The following is a 26,731-nucleotide window of genomic DNA, read 5'->3' as shown; positions in this document are numbered from 1 at the left end:
TTTTTAACTCACAATGGAAGTCCTGCTTATTTATTCAGGTGTATGAGAGGGAAGAGGGGCTAATGGGAATGGGATGGTGAGTTTCCTTTATGCAATTAGCTTTTATGAGGTTTTGTTGGAAGGTGTTTGTGTTGGTTATCATTCAAAGCTGATTTGTTTTCCACCTTAAACACCTCAAGGAAGCAATGTGCTTTCTCAATTATGTAATTTATATTGCTAATTAAGTGAAATACTGTTTGGAGCTTATAAATTATCTTCAGTCGGTTTGGCTTTTCTGTATGCAATTTTTGACCTGTTTTGAATATGAACGTTTGTGAAGTATTAGTGATGGCATACCAGGATTGCTGGACTGACCTTTGTCTTTCCCACTGCTTTTTGCTCTAGGCATTAATGGCCTTTCACTAGGAAGGTGTTTGGCAACAAATCCAGAGTCAGTTCTAAACAGTCAGCTGTCAGCTTAAGAAACTGACTATCCAAATTATTTTTTTTTAGGATGACTTTCTGCATGCTGATAAGTGTAATTCACAGTGAGTAAACAGTGACTGACAGAGTAATCTTGGGAGCTTTGGAATAGCTTGTGAACAAATTTTAGGCTTAGGTAGTTACAGGAGAGATCAAACTGACCTCTAATTGAGGAGTAGTTGTATAAAAGAATGAAAATAGAGTATTACGGGGTTTATTTTTTTTTGTTTTTTTAACATGAGCAATGCCTTTTTTTCTCTTCTCCTAAAGAAACAAAGATGTTGTGAAGTATTTGTTAAATCAAGGAGCTGATGTCAATCTTCGTGCAAAAAATGGATATACAGCTTTTGACCTGATAATGCTCCTGAATGATCCAGGTATGTTATTTCAAAGAGCACCGAGGAAATGTACAACATAAACAGATAAGTATCCCTTTCGATTTAGAAAAGTACGTTAAAGCTGCTGGGAAATGGCCTCCAAGATCTGTGTTGTACTGGACCAGGAAAAGATTGTGCATGAAAATGATGGGGTTTGAGTTAGTTGGATAGATGAGTGTGTACGTTTATGTGACAGCAGATTTTGCTCATTCCTCTTGCCAGTGTTTTTGAAGATGCTTGAAAATGTGGTGTGTGGTGTTTGTGTCAACAGAGGCAGATTAGTAGCATTTCACTGTGGTGACCCAGGTATTCTGAAGTTTCATTTGCACAGAGCTACAGAGGTAGAAATTTCTAAACAGCAGTAAAGGGACAGGACAAAGAGAATGCAAACAGAACAAAACTAGTGAATTCCTGGCTGAACCTCCCATTAGGTCTTTGAAGGCTGAAAATAAATCACACTTCCGAGTTCAGGTTGTTTTTCGTGGGAGTGCTTTAGAAAAAGCATGCTTAGGGTAGGCTTCAGTGAAACACATTTAGGTTTTGTTGTGGTTTGTTTAGCCTGTGTAATTTTTTACTGTAAACCTTGCCTGATACCTGAATTGCTTTAGCTGAAGCCAGAAAATACCGCTGCTGACAGAATTAATGTTTGTTGTCTCTGTATTTACTCATTATGGTATGTTTGGTCACTAGCAGATATCTTTCCTTTGTCAAAAGTAGATAACTAAAAGTATGATATTTTAGAAAATAAATGCAGTGAATGTTGGGTTTTTTTCTTTAATTTTTTTAAAACTAACTTCTTGTATGATAGTTTGTCTTGTTACCTATTCAGCAGAAGGAATATATAGGTCAATTTGGTCTGCCCTTCTGAAACTCTTTTCTGACTTCTGTATAAAATACAGATTTTCTGGATTCTTTTTTTTGCTTTCCTGTTCTGATCTCATAATTGCTTGTTCTTTTTAATTCCTTTTACTTTCTTTTTTTCTTACTTTTTTTGTCCACCATTTTTTCTGTCTTTTCAGCCTCTTTCTTGTCCAGTCTGAACATCTGCTTTCTCTTTGGGATTTAATTTCCAGCTTCTTTTCTGCAACCTACGCTTGAAGAAAGAACATTCATTTTCCTGTGCTCTCTTCTGTGTCAGGTGAGAAAAGGGAGCACCACAATATAAGTTCTTAACTTCTACAAAGCATGAGGGGATGCAGCTCGCTTGGTCACACAACTGATTCTAACTGAATAGCATGGTTTTTTATATTGATAAATACCTTTATAGATGTGATGGTAAGACTGCAACTTAGAAGAGATTTATAGGGAAAGTGTCAGCATATCAGCCAGGATTTGAGAAAATAAAACAGACTAAACATCTTAATTTGGTTTCTTTTAGACACAGAGCTTGTACGGTTACTGGCATCAGCATGTATGCAAGGTGACAAAGACAAGAATAAACTGAACAACAGATCATCTTTGCCTTGTTCCAGAAGTAGACAATCCTTAAATGTCCCAATATTGCCAGATGACAAAGGAGGTCTAAAGGTAAATATATTTACTCCTAATAAATAATTGGTGTATTGTTTCCTGTAATGTAGTAAGCAGAGAAAGTTGTTGCTAAGAAGTACTGTGCATCTAATATGTAAGGGTTTCTTCTGAAGGGTGGTGGTTCTCAATTTCTCGTTGACAGTGCTTTCTGATTTTAGGAAATGTGGCATGTGTTCAGCTTTCTTTTTCTCAGATGGCAAAGCAAAAGGAAAACTTAAGGAAGAGTTTGCACCAAAGTGTTTCAGTGCCTAGACGTAGTTCTCATAATCAAGTACTTGAAGGTACCATGTTCATAAGTTTGAAACTAAATTTTGATTATTATCTTAATTTTAAATCTGCCTTCAAAATTGAAATGTTTTCCTATATTTACAGCTTTTTTTTTTTTCTCCTTTGAAATTGGAGTTGGTATGTTATGGAGATATGTTTTTTTGTGATATCCTTTCAAGTTAAGCTTTTTGGCCAGTATATTTTCAGTTTTTCCTCTTTTGGGGTAAAGGTGATTATGTATTTGCCTTTTGCCTGATTTCTGTAGCTTCTATCCTCTTAAACTTACCTTGAAGATAATATTTGCTCAGAGGTCGTGTTGTTTGTAATTACTCTATGGTAATTTTAATCAGTCTTGTCTCATTTTAATTCTTGTAAGCTCATTTAAAGATTCTTAGTCAGTTAAGCAAATGCACATAAATACTCCTACCTTCCTCCCGTTAGCAGTATTCATGCTAAAATAGATGATACATAGACTGCTTTTGAAGATCAAAAAAAATCAAAACCACTTCTGTGTCTTCTGTTTGATCACTTTTGTTATTAGCTAATGGACTTTTTATTTTGTTCTGTTTCTTTTATTTGTAATTTCTGCGTAACACAGGCCATTCTTTTACCTACTGATTATGCAGTTAATAACCATGGTCTCATTCTTTACCCTTTTCACACAGGAACTATTAACTACTTTGTTTCTCACCATTTTGTCGTCTCAAAAACAAACTGTGCCTTTTCCATGTACAAAAATTCTTATTTCCTCACTTTTTTCATGCCTGTGCTTCTTCAGCAAGTCATATTCTTAATGTCAGGATTGGAACAGTGTGAACTATCATAGCGAGTTTCTTATTAGATTAAAGATGTCTGAGGGCAGAGATTTCCAGTTCTTCCCCTTGTACTTTCAATACTGGTGTTGTTACAGCTATCTAAGGTATTTTTCAAGTGGCAACACCATTTTTTTGTTCTTTGATGCTAATGCCTTCTCTCATTTGCTACAAGATTTCAGCCTTATGGCAGACACTATTTTTAACCACAAATGCATTTTTGTTACTTGGCTGCTGCTTCAGTCTGGTTTAAAGCCCTTTATGCCAGCTTCTCTATTATGTGTGATGTGGTAGGGTATATGGAAATATCAAAGTCTTCTGCAGCAGCAGCCTGGAAATTCCCGACCAGCATGCTGTGAACACCAGAGGACAAGATGAACCTCTCTGGTATCATTCCTTTCTGTTTGGAGAGCAGTAATTTTTTATGTGGTAGCATAAATGTCTGTACTTACTCCATTTTGGGTTAGTTTGTGGTGTGAACACATGTTAATGAAGTAGAAGCACTGTGGGGCACAGTAACAAAGATAGGAACTGAAAAGTGATCTTTTTGTTCACTGAAGCCAACTTCTTCCTATAACAGACAAACCGCATTGTGCAAGCACTCTCTAATTGTATTCTGGGTTAAAACTAGATGCCTGGGTTTTATTCCCTTTCATTTCCTTTTGGAAGGTGAATAACTGCTGAAGTATGAGGGTTTTATTGCTTTCTCAGAATGATTTGTCTCTTGCCTTTTTTCTATCAGGTCTTTGTTGCTGAAAGTAATGTAAATCTTTATTAGTTATGGCTTTAAAGAGATACAGAGGTCTGAGAACTCTATCCATTACTAATGCTCTGTGCAGTTTTATAATCCCTTTAATGATCATCTGCTAGAAGGATTGATTTGCAAGGAATAAGTTTACAGTTTATATTACTTAGTTCTACTGTATGACAGTTGGAAAGATGTATATCAGTAAGCAGTTGAAAAATGTGAAATTGCAAGGAGAGAAGGGAATATGTATGGAGAGAAGGGAATATGTATGGTGAGAAGGAATGGCTAAGCATAAAGAGTAAACCAGGAATATGTGTGATCTGTATTAGATATCACATAAAGCTGCCTTGATAAGTATCATCACTTTTACATGACTTTATTATTTTTTTACAAGTGTTTCAGAAAGGGAAACAGAAGCTGTACTAAAAAGTAATCAGAAGATATTTACAGTATGACTTACCTGCAAGCCACATAACCTTTAATACAGATTGCACAGGTCTTCTTAATATAGCCTTACAGGTCTCTCGTAGTCTAGGGAAATGTCTTGGTATGTACTTGAAGCATCTTGCACTGTCTGCCTGTAAAAATGTGCCAGTCTGTAAATAAGTGGATAAATTCTGTTTTGTGCAAAGAAGGTCTTTTAGTGTAATGGTCTCTACATATATGATACCTGTATGGATGGAGTTTTTAGGTGTAGCATTCCTGAGGTTTGTGTTTTTTTCAAAGCTGATACTGCCTTTCCTTGTTCTTCTTCAGTTTATAGTTTTTCAAGTCTGTCAGGGTTTAAGTTATCTGTTTAGAAGCACTGTATAGATTGTGAATCTTTAGTTTCACAGGGATACTGTCAGATCTCTTCAGTTTGCCACTGATTTTTTTAGGGATAGGCTGTCATGCAGATCAGATAACTTCTGTATGTGCCTCTAAAAAGCAGAAAATATACCTGACAGTCAGTTGTTGTCAGAGAGTGTATGAATGGATGGTGGAATTGGAAGTTATTGGGAAGATTAAATATTTACTATGTAGCTGGGAAAATTTCACATTTAAATTGCACTAATAATTTTATCTACCTTGTCTTTCCAGATAGTGTGAAAAAAATATTGTAAGCCATTTGCAAGATGAAAAATAAGGGAAGAGATTAATTTTACGTATATAAATTATGGTGGAGGAGTCTGTTGATAATTGCAAACCAATATAACATTGATGTTGCAGTTTATCTCAAAAAATCCTTGACAGATTTATCACTGCAGTAAGGATTAATTAATTGTACATTTCTTTTCCTCTTTTTTCTTTTAGTTGGAACTAAATTGTTATGTCTTATTATCAATCTAGTCCTGGTGGAGCAGGATGTCCAATCGATTCCGCAAGCTGAAGTTGACTCAGACATTGCGCCATGGATTTCCTTCCAATCAGTTTGTGCCTTTTCCTGATGAACCTGAACCATCATTAAATTCCACTATAAAAGCAGTTTCGCAAAGTGATGTGGACACCTCTGGAAACGCTGATGCTGCTACAGCTCGGATTACAAATAACAAAGCTAGTGGTAAAGCCAGAGTTGTCTTGGGGGAAGTGAGCTCTTGTGGGATAGTCCAGATGATACTAGTTCTAATGTATTGGTTTAGTTTTTATTTAGCTTACTATAACTGAGAAGACACATAATGCAGTTACCGTTTATAGAAAGAGACATGTTTGTGCCCCTGACTGTTGATCATGTTGAACGCTGAGCACTGCATCATTTAAGAAAGAAAATGTTAATACAACAATAATACTATTCTTTAGCAAGCACGATTAAGTTGGACAGTAGAGACGGGTCACTCAAAAATTGTTACTATTTTTGTAATGAAAACAAATTTGTTTCAACAAAAATTAAATAATTCTGAGAAGGAAGAGAGATTAGAAAAGCCCAGATTGCAAAGCACATCTACTGAAATTGTGCAGCTCTCCATGCAAAATGCCTACAGTTTTTGATGTGAAATAAGACTATTGTATTAATTTCGTTTAGGTGCATAACACTGTCACTGGAAATTTTGGTTCCATGTGCTTAGTGAGAGTAAAGCTGTTGAGTGTTCAAAAACAATAAGCTATCCTTGAGAATAAAAACAGGACTGTGCCAACACTGAAACATCGTTTCTATATTTTTCAGGGGTAAGCACTGCAAAAGGAGGAAAGGATGATGAATTATTGACAACCATGGTATGTTGTAAGGTTTTTGGTGTGTTCAGCCCTACTCAGAAGGTCATGCAGCTGTCATCACTTTTATATTTTTTCTTACTATCCAAGTCACCATTAGAAAGAGAGCTGTCATTTGTTGATAGACACTAAACAGGAACTGACAAGTACTGACTGTGATACATCAGTAGTTCCTAAGAGTAGGAAGTGCTGCAAGTAGTGTGGTATGGAAGGTGTTAACAAGTACTGACTTTTTTTTCAAGAGTTACCTATACGTTTGTATAATCAGCAATGAATGAGTTAAATAGATGGAACAGCTGATTAGTTGTTGACAAGCAGTATGCTGTAAGGAAAACACAGGTGGAACACAGTACAAGGTGAAAGTGAGAAATCGCTGATAGAGGCAACCATCAAATATTTGGGACTAGATGGTCATTTGTATTATTCAATTTCTTCTTTTGTTATGCTGTAGCTTTAAATTCCCCTACAGCTTACTCTGTGGAGATGTCATTAAATTTGGTTGATTATCCTTTATGTTCTTTTTGAAGAAGATCGAAAGATTGAGTAGTTATTTATGTTACTGAGAGAACTTTAGGGAACCAAACCAGTTGTATTGTTTTTTCCTTTCTGGAGAACACATACAGCAGAAGCAGGCAGTTGTTCACTGTGTCCTGATGCCCTATCTGGAAATACAGGGTATTGTATCTGGAAATATAACTACTTCGATGTTTCTTTGGAAATTAATTGTTATTATTCCTGTTAAAATCAGCTTGAAGCAATATGCAGCCCACTGAAGGAAGAGACAGTTTCTGCCACTTAATGAACTATATTAGATGTGTTACATGAATGAGCGTATGGATGGGTGCCAAAATGTCTGTTGGATCCTCTCTGTTGCTCTGTTTTGTACATCTTCATGACTACGACTTTTGTGTTCTTATTTCTGTTGTATCACGTTTCAAAATGCATTTGTCTCCATTTTTAAATTTAACTTATAATTTTGAAACTACGTTGTCAGATCTCAGTAATCTTTCTTAAGAGGAGACTTTTCCTTTTCTTTTTCGTTTCCCTTTCCCAGTTAAGAAGTAGTGCTCCATTTACCAGACTGCCCAGCGATAAACTGAAAGCAGTGATACCCCCTTTCTTACCACCCTCAAGTTTTGAGCTTTGGAATTCTGACCGGACACAAATCAGCAAAGATGGCAAAACTGAACTGATGAGAACTGCCTGGCCACAGAGAGCGATCAAGCACGATTTTAACAGCAGTGGGAACTCTGATATAGTAAGCAAACAAAATGTGTACAAAAATAGTGTGTTATGTCCAGGCTGTGCTGACTGAGCCACACTGTTTTTCTGATTGGAAATTACTTCAAACCCACTGTCTCAGTCATGGTTTGTCCTTTACGCTTCTCTATGGAAGAAATATAAATGGAACAGAAGTTTTATATTAAATGAAACAACTTGTTTGTTGTTAACCAGAGTAGAGTTTGGCGTAACAAATTTGCTGCAGACTACTGAAGTGGCTGGTGGTTCCACCTGTTTATTTTGGTTGCCCAAGTAGGTGCAGTCATTGGAGTGTGGTGGAAACTGCTCTGGTTTGGAAGAAGACTAAGGGCAGGATATAAGAATGAAAGTTTCTCAATTTTTGGGAACTCGGAGTCAGGGCATAAATATCAGACACTACATACTGAAATATTCGCAATAGATCAGATTGTTGCAATTAGTGATCAAGTGGGTTTGAAGGCATACAGCCTAAAAGTGCATGTACTGTGGAAACAGAAAAAAGTCTGGATAAACTCAATTTTTTAATAGAAGGAGCTTGCATGATTCTACGAAGTTTTTAGTGAAAATTCAAAACTTGTGACAGGAAGCAAAAACAATCTCAACAACCTTTGCTTAGATAGTAGGAGAAAAAGGGGAAGTGCCTATGCCCCTGACTTTAGGCTCTAATAGCCAAGTGTAAAGAGGACTTCATTTTACTAGTCCAGAACTATATTTCATATCAGTTCTAGAAATGGGACAATGAAGACATTTTAGAAGGAGTTGTTCCTGTCTTCCTTTTTTAAGTGAAAAGAGAGAAAGTTCCTGTCACTTGTTGAAGCTTAGTAAGAAACAGGGATCTAGTGGCTGAGAAGTAGGTGGTACCTATTTTGTAAGGTGGGAGAGACAAAAGCAGGGTTTTGGGTAGAGAAATTTCCAATCTGATTTGTTTCCTCTCCTCCCTTCCCCTGCTCTGCAACGCTTGTAATATTGTGTATATCATACCTCAGGTGTGTTGCGTATGCTCATTTTATGTTGGCCAAAGGTTAAGGAGAATTAATCCTTTATTGCAGTGTAATTTATTTCATTAAATCTATATATCAAATATATATATATATATATATTTGTATAGTATGTATTCAATATATTTGTGTATGTAAAAAATATATTTCTGATATTTTTTTATGGAAGTTTCAGAACTTATGACATGTAAGGAAACAGTTGAAGTTTGATCATTTGCTCAAATAAGAGTGATGAAAATTATTTTTCTTTATTTTTTCCAGACATCTGTTAGCAAAGGTACTAGACCAGTCAAATTACCAGCGTTTGCAAGAAGACCTGCGTCTCCTTCAAATTCCAACAACTTCAACCATTCTCCCCATTCATCTGGTGGATCTAATAACATTTCGGGAATTAACAGACATGGAGGAGAATTGCACAACAGATCGGGTACCATACTGCTTTTATTGTCAATAAAGAAAGTAATTCAAATCTTGTTTAGCTAAAAAAATAGTGTTTGTAATGATGGTAGAAGATACCAAGTGTTTTCTGAGAGCTCCTACTGCTGTATAAGCAAAACTTCTGTAATTTTTGTTGGAACAGTATTGAAGTTTGGATACCTACATAAGGGAACAAAAGCCTCACATCTCTTGGAGAAGTCTTGTAGGTTAGCCCCTGTCTCAGAAAAACTGTTTATTGAGTACACCCACAATGGATCAGATGGATGCTTGTTCATTGCAACATATATTTCATAGAGCTGTTTCTTTTTCTTGCTTTTTATTTAAAATAAAAATCAGTTTTGAATTGAAAACAAACTGCAAGCATTGTATCTGGCAGGGTAAAGAAAATACGGTGAAGCAGCTCATGAAACCTATATCCAAAAAAGTATGAAAGTCAGCTCTGTGTCTGTACAGACAAGGCTGGTTTCTCTCTTCTCCTGTGGCTGATTTTTTTTGTTCCCTTTCCTGAAGACTGTGGAACAAGTGTGAACCTTACAATTCTTGGTCTTACTTCATCCAGTCAGTTTTTAGAAGAAAGTAAATGGTGAAGAGAGGTGAACTGAGAATTAACAAAGATTTTTAAATTATGGCTTCCTTGACTCTGTTTTTATTTACTTTTTTCTTAGGTGGCAGTGCAGATAATGTTTTGTCCCAGATTGCAGCCCAAAGAAGAAAAGCAGCAGGCTTACCTGAACAGAAACCAAGCCAACAGCATAGTCCAGTCCAGTCAACTCCTTCATCCACTCTGTCTGATTTGCAGTGTGCTCAAACTGTTGGCAATGGACATGTTGTAAAGGTACAGAGATGTAAATTTGTGTAATTCCAAATGGACCAATTTTAATAGGTTGTCTCAGTCATGAATAGTTGATAAAATGTAATAGCTTGGCATTGCACAGCCTAAAGCAAATGAACAGCTGTTATAGTAGTGAAAACTTTTCAGCTCTACAAATCTTCCTTTTAAGTACAAGTCTTCAAAAGATCAGACCTAATAGTAAACTACCATTTTGCATTATTAATTTTGTTCTGTTTTAAAAACAACAAATGTAATACTTAGGGTAGGTCTTCACTGTTGTTTTGGTTTCTCATTATTTCTTTCTATGGCCCTGACTGAGTCCAGCATTTGTTAGGTATTCCTGGGCTTTACTTTGAAGTGGCATAGCTAGTTTTCCTTCAAAGGCAGAACCTGAGTGCAGGACATGAGATAGTTTCTACCAGGATCTGAGCACCACAACAGTATGTCTATCCAGTCTGCTCCACCAGGTGTTTTTAAACAGTATGAACATAAATTTGTAATTATCCAAGTCAGATTTTGCTCCTGAGTGCAGGCTGTATTATCTGTGCTGACTTACCTATCAATTTCCTGAAATAGCTTTATCCTCATGACCTGCCTGTTTTTGTGCATGTACTTCAAAACTGTTAACTGCTTTTTACAAAATTTTTAAGGATTTAAATCTTCAAAATTTACAGAGACAAATTAGCAGCATCATAACAGAAGATCTGATACACTATTGTGAAATAGATGGATTTATTCACACAGCAAAACATTACATTTCAGAGAAGAAAAAAAAAAGCCTATAATTCAGGGTTTCAGTTCTAATGTCTGGTATTCTGAAAATGCTAGACATCATGACCAAGAGCAAAATTTCTCAACTTACTGCTTGTGTAATCTCCAAACAGCTCATTTTGCATTGTTTTGTTTTCTTTGTGTCTTTTAATCATGTACTTCATGAAGTTTTGCCTGAAGAAACAAAACTGGCCATAGTATAAAATATTACATTTGCTTTCTTGTTCTGTCATGCCTTATATTGCAATATTTAGCAATATGCATATTAGATCAGTAAATATCAGTGATAAATGAAGTTACAAAGTTTTTTTGTGATTTAACTGGAATTTCTGGTGGACGAAAGTCAGAAAAAGAAAAGCATGCCACTACCAATTCCAAAAAAGATTGCAGGAGTGGTTGCTTTGTCTCTGATCTATGAGTTCTGATCCTGAAAGGACTACTGGTTGTTTTTCAAAGATGGGATTGGGAGCTAAAATTTTTAACTCTGCAAGACCCTCAGAAGCTGTGGACTTGTGCTGGTTGTCTGGCACATCATGATCTTTCCTCCCTTTCTGTTCCACATAACTACTCCCTGAGTTATAAGTGATCTGTCTCTTTCTTTCCTGTAGACAAAGCCTCTTTATTATCCTCTTCCCTCATTAAAGTATCCTCTACTAAACAGCTGCCAAATGCTTTTTCTTTCAGAGGTGATCAGACCAATATATTTCTAATTAAACTCTCAGCAGTTCCTCTCAGCTTGTTTTTATCTTGGAATAAATTTCAGAAGCTTTTGTGCTCCCAAAAATCTTAGTTTTCTTCAGTTACTTTAGTTAGCCTATTAAGAGATAATACCTGTGCCTGTGAGCTTTGAGCTGCAAATCTCCAGGTCTGTTGTTACAACACTGTTGCCACTAAGATGTTTTATTCCCACTGACAGTGGACAACATTAGGGAATAAAGAAGTAGTGAGGTGAATTGCCCTTCAGATCATCTTCTGGTAATGGAGTTCATCATACTGTTGAAAAGATTTATAAATCTTTTATGCCAGTGTATTGGAACGGCAACAAATCTTTCACTGCTCTTTGCTTACCAATAACAAAACATGTAATCAGTGTACTTCTTTCACGTATCACAAATCTGAGGTGATTTTGGGTACATCGGTGTCAGCTGGGAGTACACAATCACATAGGGATCCACATTGGATGCAGAAGTTCAAACAGCCTACTTTGTTGTTGTAATCAACAACATAAATGCTGAAAATGTTATTTCTATATCCATTATGGAAATGCTTGTGCGCTCCTGCCATGATCATGCAGTCTGAACTTGGAAATAGCTGATCTAAAACTGCAGCAATGTTAACACTGATCAATTTTGTTAAAACTATCCATGTGGGGGGAGAGCATTGTACAAGCCTTAAAGGAAGAAAAGTAAAACCTGAATAGTAATTTACAGGAGGATGTCATTTGAATAAATCCAGACAATGTGCTAGAGATGAAAGACCATTCTGAAACACAAATGGCCAATAACAGGATGCAGGGAAAGTTGGTAATGTAGTAAGGGATAAAAAATAAAAATAAATGCACAATGCTCTTCTGAGTCCTCTCAAATGCATCATGCTACATTACTTCTACTCATTTCAGATGCAGGGCTAAGGAGGTGGTGCATTCTGGCATAGGATAGAGTAATCAAAGAATGTTATCAGTCAGATTAGTTTACATCTTTTTAATCTGCATCCTTTTCATTAACCAGAAGAGTTCCATTTATGCGATACCACAGAAGCTAAATAGTAGAGAAGCAGAAACAGCTGTCATTCTCCCTTCTTGCCTTGTTACCCAACTCAGCTTTTTTCTTATGTTTTTCCTGTAGCAGTCTGACTAACAAAAGGTATTTTAAGTTAAGCTCTGAATTCAGGAATCCAGGAGAAAAGAACTTAGACTTCTTTTTAGGTCACATAATGCAAACATTGAAATGCATGAAGTGATAGTTAGATTGAGGAATTTCTGAATTGAGGTGCATTAGATTGTTTCAGAACTGATTGCTACACAAACATATATTATTGATCTTCATTTTTAATTAATCTCTTTTCCTGTTTTCTGTGCCTCCGAATATATTAAATATTTGCAAAATACTGAAGAAATTTTAAATTACTTAATAACAAGTAACAACAAATGTAAGGATTGACCGGAGACTTTCATTTCAGTGCAGCAAGGGGTTTAAATGCACCCAAAATCTAGTTTATTTTTGGTTAACCCAGCACAAAGTGGTGCTTTAAATGAGCATCTGATGTACTTTGAAAAGCTTTAATTGAGGTGTTAGGATTTAATTCAATCCCTAAATGAAGAAGACTTGTTTTCAGAGAAAAAAATAATTTCAACTTTTAAAGAAATAATAATTGTACTGCTTATATATAGTATTGCCTTATATGAAATAAATTTCTTATTCCAAAATTAGCGACTTAATAAATGTATTTTTCTTGATGAATTTGAGGGGACAGACTCTCACCTGGGATAAATCAGTATTGCTCCAATTATTTCAGTATGAATCAAGCAGAAGCTTCTAGTTGTTCACTACATGCTCTCCAGAAACAATATGTAACTTAAGTAATATTGAAGCATCATAGATTTTTTTTTTTAACTAAAATAATTGTGTCATTAAATGCAGCAGAAACTGGAGATGAACAAAAGACCTCCATCTGGGACTTCATCGACATCTAAAAGCACATCACCAACTCTCACACCTTCCCCATCACCTTCCCCATCTCCTAAGGTTCACAATGCAGAGTCCTCTCTTTCTCCTTCTCACAGACAGGCCAAGAGCAATGGTTCCAGCAGTGGTACTATTACAGAAGATGGTGAGTTGGTCTTTGTAATTATAGGAAATTTACTAATCAAGAGCACAATGTGTTTAAAGTTGTAACTGTACTAAATTAGTGTGTATCAGCATGTTTGTTGTTTCTTACTGCAAGATTGGCATTCCTGCAGTAACTGGCTATTTCTCTACCAAAACCTGTGTCCCCTTGTGTTTGAGGGAGATTTGGACCACCTCAAAGCTAGCATAGAGCATGCAAGTAGGCCACCCTTAAATGGCCTCCTTCCTTCACCCCCCTTTTCTTTCTTAAATTCTGATTTTCACCATTTGCTGAGGTTAGAAAAGGCACTTTCTCCACTTTCAAAATGGAAATTCTTTTTTATAAATGCTGTGAAGCACATCACTACAGAAATAAAATTTTGATTCATAGTGAGTCATAGCTACATGCAGTTGATTTTTTAAGAGCTATATTTATTTTTTTTATTGGAAAAAATACCCTAATTTGTCCTTAATTTTAACTGTAGGTCATAAGAAAGGATAATAATGTTACTGGTTTTCTAATAAGATTACTGCCTTTTAAGTTGAACTTTTTAGGTCTAAATTACAATACTTTAAAATGTCATGTTACTTCATTAGAAGCAGCAACAGTTAGTTTTTTTCTTTGGTAAACATCTCAAAAATAAAAAAAGAAAGAAAAAAATAGCATGACACAGTATCTTTTAAATAAGAGATGGTGGTACCCGTTTTCTGTCTTCTTCCCATAGTTTAGCTGTAACATACTGTGCAGACTGCTGGATACAATCCTCTCACAATTTAGTTAGTGCAATTTTAAAATGATGTCTTGGTAACATAAGAGTTGTTGATTTAGAAATACTTACAATGAATAGAACTCCCTGTTGGATAACAAGGGGAATTTACTCAAGGTATCAGCTGATATAATCTCACCTGGAGAAGCAGAGCTTTGTGACTACACTGCTTGTGCCATGAAGCAGTGAGTTTCCTCTCAAGCAGAGGGATAGATTGTCAAAAACTTAAGTAGTTCTGGGTTCTTTGTGCTTGTGGGTTGTTGCTGTAAAGCAGTCCTTTAATTCAGGGCTTCTCTTGCTGTGAGTTGATTCAACAGCAATGCTGTGTGCCACACAACAACAGTACAGGCTCATAGGCCTGGCAGTTATTGGAAGAGTAAGTACAGAAGGCCTGCAGTATTAACTTTTTTTTTTCTTACAAGTAAACTGAAATGACTTAGAAAATTGTTTTGCTTTGAATATTACTGTGAAGGAACAGTAGGCAGCAGCATTCAGAGGTGTGAATGTTTTCTATTTAGGCAACCACTTGTTGGACCATCAACAGCTTGTCCCTAATCTGAGAACCAGTGATGTAGACAATCATGAACGACGAAACCATGTGAGAGTAAAAGGAAGCGCTGAAAACTTGGAGAAAGGTAATGTTACCCTACTACTACAGAGTAGTACAAAAGAGGTGCTAAATAGGAGTCCTGTGGCAGAAGTATTAAAAGCTTTGAGAATCTTTTCTTTCTCTAGGGATGTAGGTAAGGAGACAAGATATGAGAGCAAAAGCAAGGCTTAGTGAAAAAGCAAAGCAGAAGCAATGTTATACAAGAGTTGTAAAACTGAGAGATTTCAGGTTTTGTTAAAAGTTAATGTATAATACAGAAACTGGAAGAAGAAGGAGAGAAGAAAAAACATGAAAAGCCTGCAGCTGAAAGCATTGTCTCTGTGTGGGAAATCCGATGTTACAGTTGTCTATGACAGCAAGGCTCTGGGCTCAGAGAGCCTGGAAGTTTCTTCCCATATCACAACCTATAATTTAAGCACAGCAGTGTAGTGAAAAATAAGAAAGTTAACTAACAACCTTAAAGAAAAAAAGCTTAATAATAATATATCTAAGCACTTCTAATGAAACTTTTATTTCTGTAAGATGGTATTTTTCATCAAACTACAGATAAATTCTCACGCTATGTTTTTAAAGCTGGTTACCTTTTACCATGGATTAATCTCAGTTAGGGTACTAAACCTTTTAGCCTGAAACCATGCCAACCTGTACAAATTTTGTTAAGCATAGCAAATTAATTTGCCTTGGGATAAAATACCAAAACCCTAGCAGAAAGTAAGACTCAACTACAATCTTCCACTCCAGTTTTCTGTGGACTCTTGCATAGAAAGAAGGGGGCTTCCAGAATGGTGCATTGAAAGTGTGTCCATCTCAAGATACTTGGTGTCTTTAGAGAAGCTTCTTTTTGAGTGAGATTCTCTGTCATATTTCTACTGATGATGAAGGAAAAGGGACAGACAAAAGACAAAGAAGTTAAATAAACAAAAGCTAGGTATATTTAAAGTGTTAACTTTATAATGAAAGTGAGCTTATGTGGGAAAAAAACATCATTTGTGTAACATAATAATTCATGCTCTTTATTTTGACTTTGACTTCTTAGTTTAACTGAGAAGCACCCACTTTGCTACTTCTGGGAAAAAAATATGAGTCATTTGTGACAGGAAAGCAATAAAAATAAACAGAATCCTTTGTTGAGAGATGTCGTGTGTAATTAAGATACCTAGTGGTGGGTTATTCCAAAACTGCACTTAGACTTTATAACTGGCTGTTAGTGTTTTATATTAATGGGAAGGGTTACTTTGAGGTCCTCCAAATTTTAATTTCCTTAGACTTTGAGAGGAAACCCAATATCCAGTGCTGTTAGCCTTGGAAGGTTAACTTATGAAACATAAATGCTGCTGAGGTTTCATCTTAGCTGGGCATCAGCTGTTTATGTTCAAGATGCCTGGATGTCAGAGACCGAAAAAGAAGAGGCTCAGATGTACCCTTGTATCAGTGTTTTGAATTAGTATCTGGTGGTTGCTTGTTCTACACTTTGCCTTCCTGGATCATGACATGGAATTTTGCCTTTCTGTTCATTTCCTGCTTGATGAGTTTGGCCATCTAGCCTGCATGATCTGGGTCAGCCATGTGGGGCCAAGCACCTGCGTTTTAGGCATTGAAGTTCCTAAGTTGTCTTCAGTGGGCTGGTCTTTTTAGATCCTTTTAAGGAGGAAGAAAGGGCAATACAACAAAGATTTTATCCTAGCAAGGTGTGGGAGACAGCTCATGACACAAGGTAAGACTAGATAGAATTACAGTACACTGAAGAAGATGAGAACATGATAAGGCAATATTTTAATTTCTGATGCAGGGTTAATGTGATTGCGGTTTTTGTTACCATATATAACTGCGTGTAATACGTGTTTTAATATACATGTTCAGCAGTTAACAGTGCAGAGATCACTAAAATCTCTACTGATCCCTGGGGTTTTTTAGTTTTCTGTTTCTTTTCTATTATTGCAGATGAGCTGACTGGCATCCTTAAAAAATTGTCACTTGAGAAGTATCAGCCTATTTTTGAGGAACAAGAGGTATGTCCTTTTAAAAAGATTTATTTTCTACTGTTTTAGAAAAAGTAGGGTACAACAAAATGAGATTTGTGATCCAGAATATAAAATTTAATTTTTTTGCAGCCATCTCTGGTTGCAGAGAGGACCTTGAAACATGGACCAAGCAGTATTCCTGGCATTCTCCAGGACACTGCAGATATTCATCTTTGTCACACTAAACCTACAATTTTGATATAGATAGGTGCTTCAGATTTCTTTTCCTCTCGTTTTTTACACTCTACCTTTTCTGTCTATGTCAATATCCAATGTGGTTAAACAGCCTATAGGACATCCCTGGAATCACAGCTGGAACGTTGTTAGCAGATGAAGGGTGTGAGTCACTGAGATGGCTGCTTTCTCTTCTTTATCCACTATGAATAAGCAACAGGAGAATTAAATTGGGAAGTCTTAAGCATCATTGTAGATGAGGCCTGTGACAGTGACTTGCCTAAACACTGCAATGACAGGAAACATTGCTGAAAATAAGTAAAAGTGATTCATTACAGTGTTTAACACAGTACCACGTAAGCAGTGATTGTGTATTTGTTTGGCCAAAGAGAGGGTAGTGAATGGACATGCAATAAAGAGGCATCACTGTAGAGTTCAGGGTTCAGCACCACAAATGGATAATTCAATTGCATCAAATACACCAGACATTATTGTTCCCCTACATGATTGGGAAGGGAGCATTTTGTAGAAATGAGTGTGCTCTCTGTGTGAAGGTTACAGTGATATGAAAAGTTTCAGATGTTTGTTCCTATCACAGCCTTGTGGATGTGTTCATACAATAAAAACTGGTATATGAACAAACCGTAGGTACTGCTCAGGAGACTGTGGAAAAGTACATGAAGTATTCTGAAGTTCCAAAAATACTTTAGGGAGGAAAAAAGAAAAAAAAAAAAAGGGAGAAATCTTAGGGTTATTCAACTAGCTGGTCCTGTAAGTAGAGGAATTCTTGTGGAGTATATATTTTGTGTTGATAGTGCTTGTCTGAATAAAATATAATCAATATTTTAAATATCACAATTAATTGAATTATGAACAGCAGATTTAAAACCTGACAGGAAGTGGTAAAGTGGGTACCACTTGATGTTAAACAATTTTGTGTGCACAGTATTTACAGTAAGTCTGTACCATTAAAAAAAACCCCAAACCAAACAACTACTTTTAACCTGTAATAGTGAATCTTTGTCTAGGTAGATTTGTCTTGTTGGTATTATTTTTTTAATGCGTGCAGGTCGATATGGAAGCCTTCCTTACACTTACTGATGGTGATCTGAAAGAGCTGGGTATTAAAACTGATGGATCAAGGCAGCAAATCTTGGCAGCTATTTCTGAACTGAATGCAGGAAAGGTACATTTTTAAGTACTGTACTTAATAAATTCATTCAAGGTTTCCTTATATTGTTAATGTAACATATTTTTCAAAATTCAATTACAGATGATAGTTAGAAAGGACAAATTAATGTTTTTAAAACAGATTAATGTACTTGATTAGTGAAAAATACCTTTCTTTGTGGGATATGCCCTATGCTCTTTCATGAACTTTTTCCTAGTTGATTGACTGTACAGTTCTACAGAGTATTGGCAATTACATCAGAAGCCACTGATAGCATAAACATTAGCAATGTTGCAGTTACTGAATATTTAATTCAGTGATGGAAAAATAATCCTCTGTTCCCTGTAGTCCAGCTAGAGGATATAATGTAAAAGGAAAGGTGTCCTTTGTTTTGCCTCACAGTTCTTGGTTTCTCTGTGTTTAGGTAAATTGCATTTTTCTCATTCCTTATACTTTTATTGGTTTTTAATTTTATATTGACTTTAACAAATATGCTGAGAATGGCCTATGGTAAGCAATGTTCTTGTCGGAGGGATTAAGGACTGGAGGATCTCTTTAATTAGGCCTGCTGACACTTCTCAGCTGCTTTGTCAGTTTGAGGTCCATTCTGCCTCTGGTGCTGCAAATTTGGATAATTTCCCCAAGTTAAGATCAACAGCATCAAGTGATGAGGCTAAAAAATTAGGGGAGGTGTGTGATGCTCCATTCTAGAAAGCTAAGAAGAAAGTAAAGAAGATATTTCTATTGCTGTCTGGTTGTTTCAGGAAAACATTACTACAGGGTTTTCTACATATCTGGGAGGTAAGGAATTGTTATTATTCCTAATAGTATGGTGTGACTCTGGGCATAGACACACATAATTACGCATTTTTTTTTCTGCATTCTTGATAAACTTATTTTATAAAACAGGAATTTAAGAATGCCTTATTTTAATTCATTGTGTTATTACAGGGTCGAGAGAGACAGATTTTACAAGAAACTATACACAACTTCCACTCTTCCTTTGAGAGTAGTGTTAGTAACACACGACCTGCAGGCCATTCCCAGTGTAAGTAGCACCTGAAATTAAATGAAATATGTATGGATACTTTTAATTAATACTCGCTAGAAGACAGAATGTGACAAACAAGATGGTTAACTGCTTTCTGGGTTAATAACTGATGTGTGTCTGTGTCTTTTGCTGATACTGTAGAGAAGATTTCAAGATAAAAAGGTAGAGATTTCTGAAAGATTTTTATACATACTCTAGTACTATCTGAAATAGGCATAAGATTTTTTTATGCATTTCTGAACACATAAAATGGAATTAAAATATAAAAAAACTATAACATAATGTATGTAGTGTGTATTATGTCAGCAGTAGGAGGTATGTTTATGATACGTAATTTATTTTGTATATTCTTTATAGGAGACAGTTTTCTTCAGTGTGATCAAGTAGATTCAATATATACAAGGTTTACAATTTCGTATACTGGCTGAAATAGCTATCTTAATTATGTACTTATGTATATATGCATTTAGTTATTTGGTATAGGTAGTATTTTCATATGATTGTCTATAGTCAGTTTCTTCGGAATACATCAATTCCAACCACCAGCGTTAACTGTTAGCCATTTAAAATGTATTATCTGTAATCAAATTGCTGACCTCTGTAGCAAATGAATACACTTACTACAGTCACCCCTAGATACAAAAGTTAGAAGTCTCTGTCCTGCCACCAACCTCGGCCAAAGGCAGATACGCATCTGTTGCTCAAGGTTAAGGAATGGGGCAAAACATATTCGTATGTATATTTCTGGATCTGTGGTTTAGGAGGAACATGGAAGCCATTGAATGACCTTGAGAAATTCACCATGTTAAAGTGCCTCTTACCCTCCTTCAGTTGCACATTTTGCTGCTTGCATCCACTCACAAAATAATTTCCTTTGTTTAGTGGTTATGTTAAATAATATTTGAGTTATTGCATGCTTTAGGGGGCCTTAAGTAATGAGCAAGTTCGAGTTGTTCCAATCCCAGTTAGTATCGCTAGATATGGGAAGGCAGGTGCTAACTGTAGTCCTGCTGTCTTGGTAGGTCGTCAGTGTGGGCTACATTCTATATTCTCTATAGTCCACTTGGCTGAAAGCCACTATCAGTTGTTACTGTATGCATTATGCAGCTTACTTCCCTTTCTCAGAGTAGCCAGCATGTGTGGGAACTTCTGGATGTATCTTGGTAACATCCCAGACTTGAAGAGCCTCTCCTGTAGGTACTACTAGGTGAGCAAAAGCTGCTGTTTGGGACCTGGTGACGTGGTGCAATGAACTGGAATTGACTCAAGAACTGAAGGAGCATACAGATGTAACATGTCTCTAAGCAACTTGCTAACCACTGAGCGTAAAAGTGTCTTGATGACAGCAAAAGATGGTAATGATGGTGGAGAGCTGGGGAGAACATCCTTTTCTAAGAATGGAGGCAACAGTTACTCCAGCTGACAGGATGCTGCAAGGAGACTGCCATCAGATATCTAGCTTTTGGGCTTCTCTGTGTGACAGCTCCATGAAATAGATTTGGCTGCTGAACAGCAAGAGAAGCACTAACAGAGAAGGAAGATGAAGAGAACATTTAGATAAAAGAAATTTCCAAACCAGGTAAGCTGCTTTTTATTGTAAAAAGTAGCAGTGGGACCCTTATGCAGTCTCTGGAACTTGAAGTGATTTCCAGGAATGTGTAATATTTTACAGCATAAGAGCAGCTGTACCAAGTCTGGTCCAAGGTCCATATGGTTGTGTTCAGCTTTTTCATCCAGCCTTATTTGATCTTGGTGTGAAGAGCATGCTTTCATTTGCTGTGAACTTGCCATGTCCTGACTTCTTTTGCTTCACCCTACTGGATCAGAAGATACCGTGGACAGTTGTTCCCTCTTCACGGCCTCCATGTCACCTATGATTTTACAGATACCTGTGTTACTCTTTCTCAGTCATGTTTTTTTGCCAGTCGGAAGACTTACAGGCTGCTTAATCATTCCCTATACTGTGTTTTTTCTGAGCTCTTTTCTACTACATCCGTTCAGACTTGGAGATACTAGCCTAGCATAAACTATTCAAGGTGTAGGCATACATTTGATTTGCACTTGACACAGTGATACTTGTTTTTCAGTTGCGCTCTCTGTTTTCAGTTCTTTTGCCCTTTCCTAGTTATTTCTACTACTCTGTTTTTTTGGCTGTAAATGGAGACTGAATTGGTCTTAATTGGCACTATCTCTTACTATCTAGCTCATCTACTGAGTTCAAGCTTCGAGCCTGTAATATAACCACTCATGTCAATTTTTCCATATGCCTTATTTTTCATTACTTCATATTTATCTTCATCAAATTTTGTCTGCCATCTTATTGTCTGGGCAGAGATGTCTCATTAAGTCTTTTCGGCAGTCTTCTGTTTGCCTTTATTTTTCTGTATATGGATAACTTAGGAAAGTGTGTCACTGCACTCTTATATGCCCTTTCAAAAGCATGTATTGAATATCCTGAGTCCTTGTGCAGATCCCTATGAAATGCTAGTGGTGAATCTCCCCACTATGGAAAAAAATTGCTGTTTACTCCCACCCTCTGTCCTCTGCCTTCCTAACTAATTATTTATCCACAAAAGTATTTTCTGTTTATTCTGTCTTAATTATTTTCTGAAGAGCCAGCCTTGGATCTTGTGAAATGCCTTTTAAAAATCCAGGCATCAAGTGGATCTCTTTTATCTACAAGACTGTTTCCAGCCTCAAGAAATTCCAGTAGGTTGGTGAGGCAAGACTTTTCAAATCCTTCAATTCTTTTGATTGTTTTCCACAAAATTTCAGATTCTTTGTTACAGTTTATGCTAAACTGCCTGGTTCTCTGGCCGTCTTACTGGTCTGTGTTTCCATGGGTCTCCTCTTGAACCATAAAAAAAAATGATCATCAGTTTTATCATTTCTCAGATATGTGGCAATTGAAAAAAGAACCTGTGCTTTGTACTCAGCAGTTCAGCTGTTTAATCCTTGTATTCCTCTAGAACATCTGGCTTACCAATTGAGTATTTGTATCGTGTATTAGTTTTATAAACTTTTCTGCCAGTACTTCAGGTTTAGGTACCTTGGACTCCCACAGAAAGAAGGCTTCTGAAATGGGAACCTTCCCAAGCTTTTCCATGGTGAATACACTTAGTTTTTCTAACATGAACTTACTTCTCTAACTCGGTACACTAATTGGTTGGCATCATGGCATCTGTGACTGGGTGCCTCCTGTGATGTGTTTGAAAAGTAGTACGTGAAATTTTTATGCTTTTGTCAAGGTCCACAACCACTGGTTTATCTACAGCTCCTCCTAGAAGCCTATCTGAATACCAGTAGCTAGTAAGCCACTTCATGATTTGCCCTTTTAGAAAGCTAGATATGGCTCACAGGATAACAACCTGCTCTTCCAGCTATGTCAATATCACTGTTTTCAAACTCATCACTGTGTTTTCCTCAATATTTTGAATAATTTTAAAAGCTCAGTACATAAGCTGGAGTAGCTGCCAGTGTAGCTCTGCTTTTGTGAAGTTTCCAGCCCATAGGGGTGTCAAGAAGATAATTAAATATGATCCAAATACATCTATAAGACTCAGAAATGAAAAAGCAGGGGAAAAGAAGCTAAATCCTCACTTTCTGGAAAGGTAGCTTGTAATTGTGGTTGGTCCCTAGGCTGACTACCACCACCAAGCCTTTGCAGCTTCCACCAAGCTTCCACACCCTGCCACATCCATAGCTCCAATGTCCACTTAGCCTGTGTTCCCCCAAAAATGCCCCAATCCACATTGCCCAGGTTCAACCCCTCTCCTACTGCCACTGGGTCAGGAGCTGTTGCTGCTGGTCAAACCTGGTATGAGGTGGCAGCCAACAGGAACAGAAAAGCACTAGGTGAGTGTTTCTAGAATGCAAAAGAACTACAGTTATAACCTACATTTATATTTCTAAGGAATGCAGGAGAGGGAGAACGATAGGCAGAAAAAGTAAAAGCAAGACCATCAGAAGTAGAAGGTTGATGGTATAACTAATTTCACACAACAGGCTTATTAAGATAAGATACTACAGTTTAGAATCAGTTGCTGGCTTATTGTATCCTCAGATAGCTTCTAGTTCAGTACTTTCTGCAGAGGTCATTGCTTCCAAGCTCATCTGTGATACTACAAGAACTCATAGAAAAGTTGTTGAGTGTTCAGTTTTGGCAGATGAAATGCTTCAATTACAATAAAGCTCATTGTTGGGAAAAAGATTCCTTTGTACATCCATTGCTGTGTCATCCATTCCTGGGGCTGGAAGTGAGGTGATTCTGCTTTGCAGAAAACAACAGGCTTTGACATATATTTGTTTTCTGTCAGAAGGATACTGAGACCACTTCCAGATACTGAGACTGCTTCATCCTTACCCCACACCAGTGTGTTAGTAGGTTAGGTCATGAGAGCTTCATATTCCAGTCCTTACCTGAACTGCATAAGGCAGATGGCTGCCCTAACTGCAGTATAAAGAATTACAGTTTGCTAGACCCACAAACCATTTGGTTCAGGGGTGCCACAGTTCTTGTCCCTATTCTGAAGAGGCAAACACTATTTGCATGGAGAGTGATACCTCTGTCTCTTTATTAATGGAAATTAATTGGTGACCTTCCGAAATTATGCCATAATTAATTAATTCCTATACTGAATATTCTGGGGGGTTTGGACATTTTCTAAGTTTTCAAGGGAAAAAATTATGGCTTGAAAAATTGCTGTTGTGTGCTTATCACCCTGCTCCTGACAAGAGGAACTACTAGGGACATAACTGCTGCTTTATAACCCAGTGAACAGTGTCAAACAAATACAGAATAAGGTTGCTTCACCATTTAAATTTAGAGCGGATGACCAGCCTGTGGAGGCCTCAGCCAAGATGACCTCTTTGAGTAGCAAAACACTCCTCCTTGGTCTGGACTCCAGCTTCAATTAAACAGCAAGTGGCAGCATGAAGTCCACATTTCAGGGGAAGCTGGATTTAAGAAATTTTATACCCTAGGAAATTTTAATGTTTATACTTTGAGGTGACCCTTTTGCTTACATGATTCTGGTAAAAAAGAAAGAAAGATTTTTAAATACCTAATTGCCATGACAAATTGTTTTACATTTTGGGAGGGGAAGAGGGGGGAGGTTTGGGGGGTGTCAAGATTCATGCAGTCATCATGGGGATAAATGAGAAATTTTAGCAGATCTGGCTACGGTCTGCAGGTTAATTGAAAGAATTTATACCAAAGGGGAGAGAGCTGCATCTCAGCATAGACTTGCCAAATCTGAAACAAAAAGTTGAAAAAAGTTCATGTAGATTCTATGAAACTCTCTGGAGAAAAAGGAGCAAGCCAACTAAAATTATTTTTCTGGAAAAGTAGAAATAAAATGCCATGTGCTAATTATAGTATATATAAGGAAGTGTTGCATTTTAGATCTGTGATTAAAAAATGGAAACAGCTCATGGAGTTCCCTTGTCCAGGTCTTGGGCTTGTAAAAGAATTTGCCAATTCTACAAAAATGACATGAAAAAAAGGCAAGAGAGCATCCAGGTTTTATATTCTGAAGGCTGCAATCTTCTTTTTCTCCTAGAGCATTTCTTAACCTCATTATGACAAAAAATGAACAAAGATGTGTTGGAGGTAAAGCTAACTGCCCATTAGCTTAGTTCCCCTTGTAATATCAAGTTTATTGAAATACTCAGAAAGTGAGCCTCGTCACTTGGTAGGGACATCCAGCTGTTCTCCCCTGCCTGAGCATAACACTTGTCTTAAAACAAGTGGGAAGTACAGAGAACACCCCAGCATCTAGTAGTGGCACTGCACAAACGGAGGATTTAGATACCAAAAAGAATAAACGGAATCTTCTCTAGATTAAAGTTAAACTGAGAATAATTGTGCCTACTATGAAAAAGAAGATTATTATACCATTCAATCTATAAGTCTTTGCGATTATGCTGGTCTTCATTTCTCTTTACAGATGGTAGTATGTTGTGTATTGATACATACTTATACATTCATATCTGCAGATACAGGTATTTTAAAATATGTGACAGAATAAAGTGGAAGAAAGTGTGGAGTCATCTTTATTTCCCATCTTCCTACTTTTTAGAGTAAAAAAAAAACATTGAAATTATCGAAAGGAAGGAGTTACAGAGAGTCTAGAGTGAGAAATAAAAACAGGAGCAAAGCCAATATATTCTTGCAAATAGAAATCATGCAGGATTCAGGTAGTCACTTTCTGGAAAGGTACACATTGAGAAAAGAGATACTAGAAAGGCTGATGGCAGTAGATGACCTTTTCACATAACTGACTTTTCATACCTTCTCAGTAAGGAGAGAGCTTAAGATAAGTAAAATGAGTTACATGGTCAAATTGTTGGAGTCTGGTATAACAATGATATTGGGAAGTGTCGGCTTTTTTCCAGTAATTGTGGAATTACTCTGTCTTCTTTAAAGCTGTGACTCTTTCTGGTTGCAGTTTTTCAGATTTTTTTTTCTTTTCTTTGACAGCACCTGGCTGCTCTATAAAACCACAAGAAGCTGTCTCTCCTAAAAGGTAGCTACTGGAAAAAAAGATGGGTTTTTTTTCTGCTGGTGAAGTAAATCCAAGAATTTGAAAATTTAGTCCAAACTACATCTTCATAGGACTATCTAATGTTTTGAAACTTGAATCCCACCAAGAATCAAAGGAAGTAAAAAAGAGATTGCTTTTATGGTCCAGCCCAAGTATTGAATTGTTCAAGGCGTCAGTGGTCTGGATTTTAGAACAAAGTCAGAAGAGCATGAAGAATGGTGACCATACAAAATGATTCATTTTTTTCATTCTACTCTTGCCATAGATGAAGAACCCATATGAGGCTTACATGGGCACAATAGGAACAACAGAAGTGAGAAAGAAAGCATGAAAACCACCATGAGTTATGAGAGCCTCCACATGGAGAAATACATAAACTGAATATGCCTCTGTTGGCCTGATACAGATAAAGGAGTCCAAACTGAAAATGTAATGGATTTGTGAGAAGGAACATGAAGGAAAAGTAATGCTGCATTCTTCATTAACCAAAGTACACTTTATCTATTCAATATTAAGAGGTTAGAACAGCAGTAAAAGTAAATATGAAGTACCTATTTGTAAAATTAGCACTTTATTTAAGGAAATGCATAATCTGTCACGAATATTTAAACAGAAATAGTGTTAAAAATTTTTATATTGCTGATCAGTTGTTTTGAGAATAAAACCATTTAACTGATACTGGTTGAGGTGTTTTTTTCAATACTAACACTAGCAGATCCTAAAATATGTTTTTTATATGGTTTTTGTAATAATTTTGAAAGGAGTAGTTACAGTAATTATGAATGGAAATAGTTTTCTGCTTAGCAAATACAAAAGTTTGTTAAGCCATTAAAATACAAGTCATCAGAAGCCTCTCTGAGGCTTATCTTTCTGAAGATTCACAAA

At 36.6% G+C, this 26,731-nt stretch overlaps 1 protein-coding gene across 8 annotated transcripts in view; it reads left to right on the top strand.

Moving 5' to 3' along the window:
* ANKS6 (ankyrin repeat and sterile alpha motif domain containing 6) overlaps window positions 1-26,524 on the top strand; it is a 41,815-nt gene extending 15,291 nt beyond the window's left edge. The window contains exons 5-19 of one of the 8 annotated variants that reach the window (XR_007888495.1): window positions 733-839; window positions 2,218-2,366; window positions 5,526-5,736; window positions 6,337-6,386; window positions 7,438-7,641; window positions 8,903-9,068; window positions 9,745-9,914; window positions 13,322-13,511; window positions 14,793-14,909; window positions 16,826-16,893; window positions 18,149-18,265; window positions 19,202-19,298; window positions 20,499-20,880; window positions 25,783-25,828; window positions 26,112-26,129. Coding sequence is in view for 5 of the 8 variants with exons in the window: in XM_051609236.1 (XP_051465196.1) it covers window positions 733-839; window positions 2,218-2,366; window positions 5,526-5,736; window positions 6,337-6,386; window positions 7,438-7,641; window positions 8,903-9,068; window positions 9,745-9,914; window positions 13,322-13,511; window positions 14,793-14,909; window positions 16,826-16,893; window positions 18,149-18,265; window positions 19,202-19,298; window positions 25,783-25,828; window positions 26,112-26,115 (1,696 nt within the window). In the remaining 3 variants the exon portion in view is untranslated. Of the gene's footprint in view, window positions 1-732; window positions 840-2,217; window positions 2,367-5,525; window positions 5,737-6,336; window positions 6,387-7,437; window positions 7,642-8,902; window positions 9,069-9,744; window positions 9,915-13,321; window positions 13,512-14,792; window positions 14,910-16,825; window positions 16,894-18,148; window positions 18,266-19,201; window positions 19,299-20,426; window positions 20,881-25,782 lie in introns of those variants that run through there. The other 7 variants (XR_007888494.1, XM_051609236.1, XM_051609237.1 and 4 more) reach the window with 7 other exon arrangements.
* Window positions 26,525-26,731: the final 207 nt, after the last annotated feature.

Source organism: Apus apus, chromosome 2, assembly GCF_020740795.1.
Source record: "Apus apus isolate bApuApu2 chromosome 2, bApuApu2.pri.cur, whole genome shotgun sequence".
Classification (NCBI taxonomy): domain Eukaryota; kingdom Metazoa; phylum Chordata; class Aves; order Apodiformes; family Apodidae; genus Apus; species Apus apus.
The sequence above is the reverse complement of the archived record's forward strand: the minus strand, read 5'-3'. Positions and strand labels throughout refer to the sequence as shown.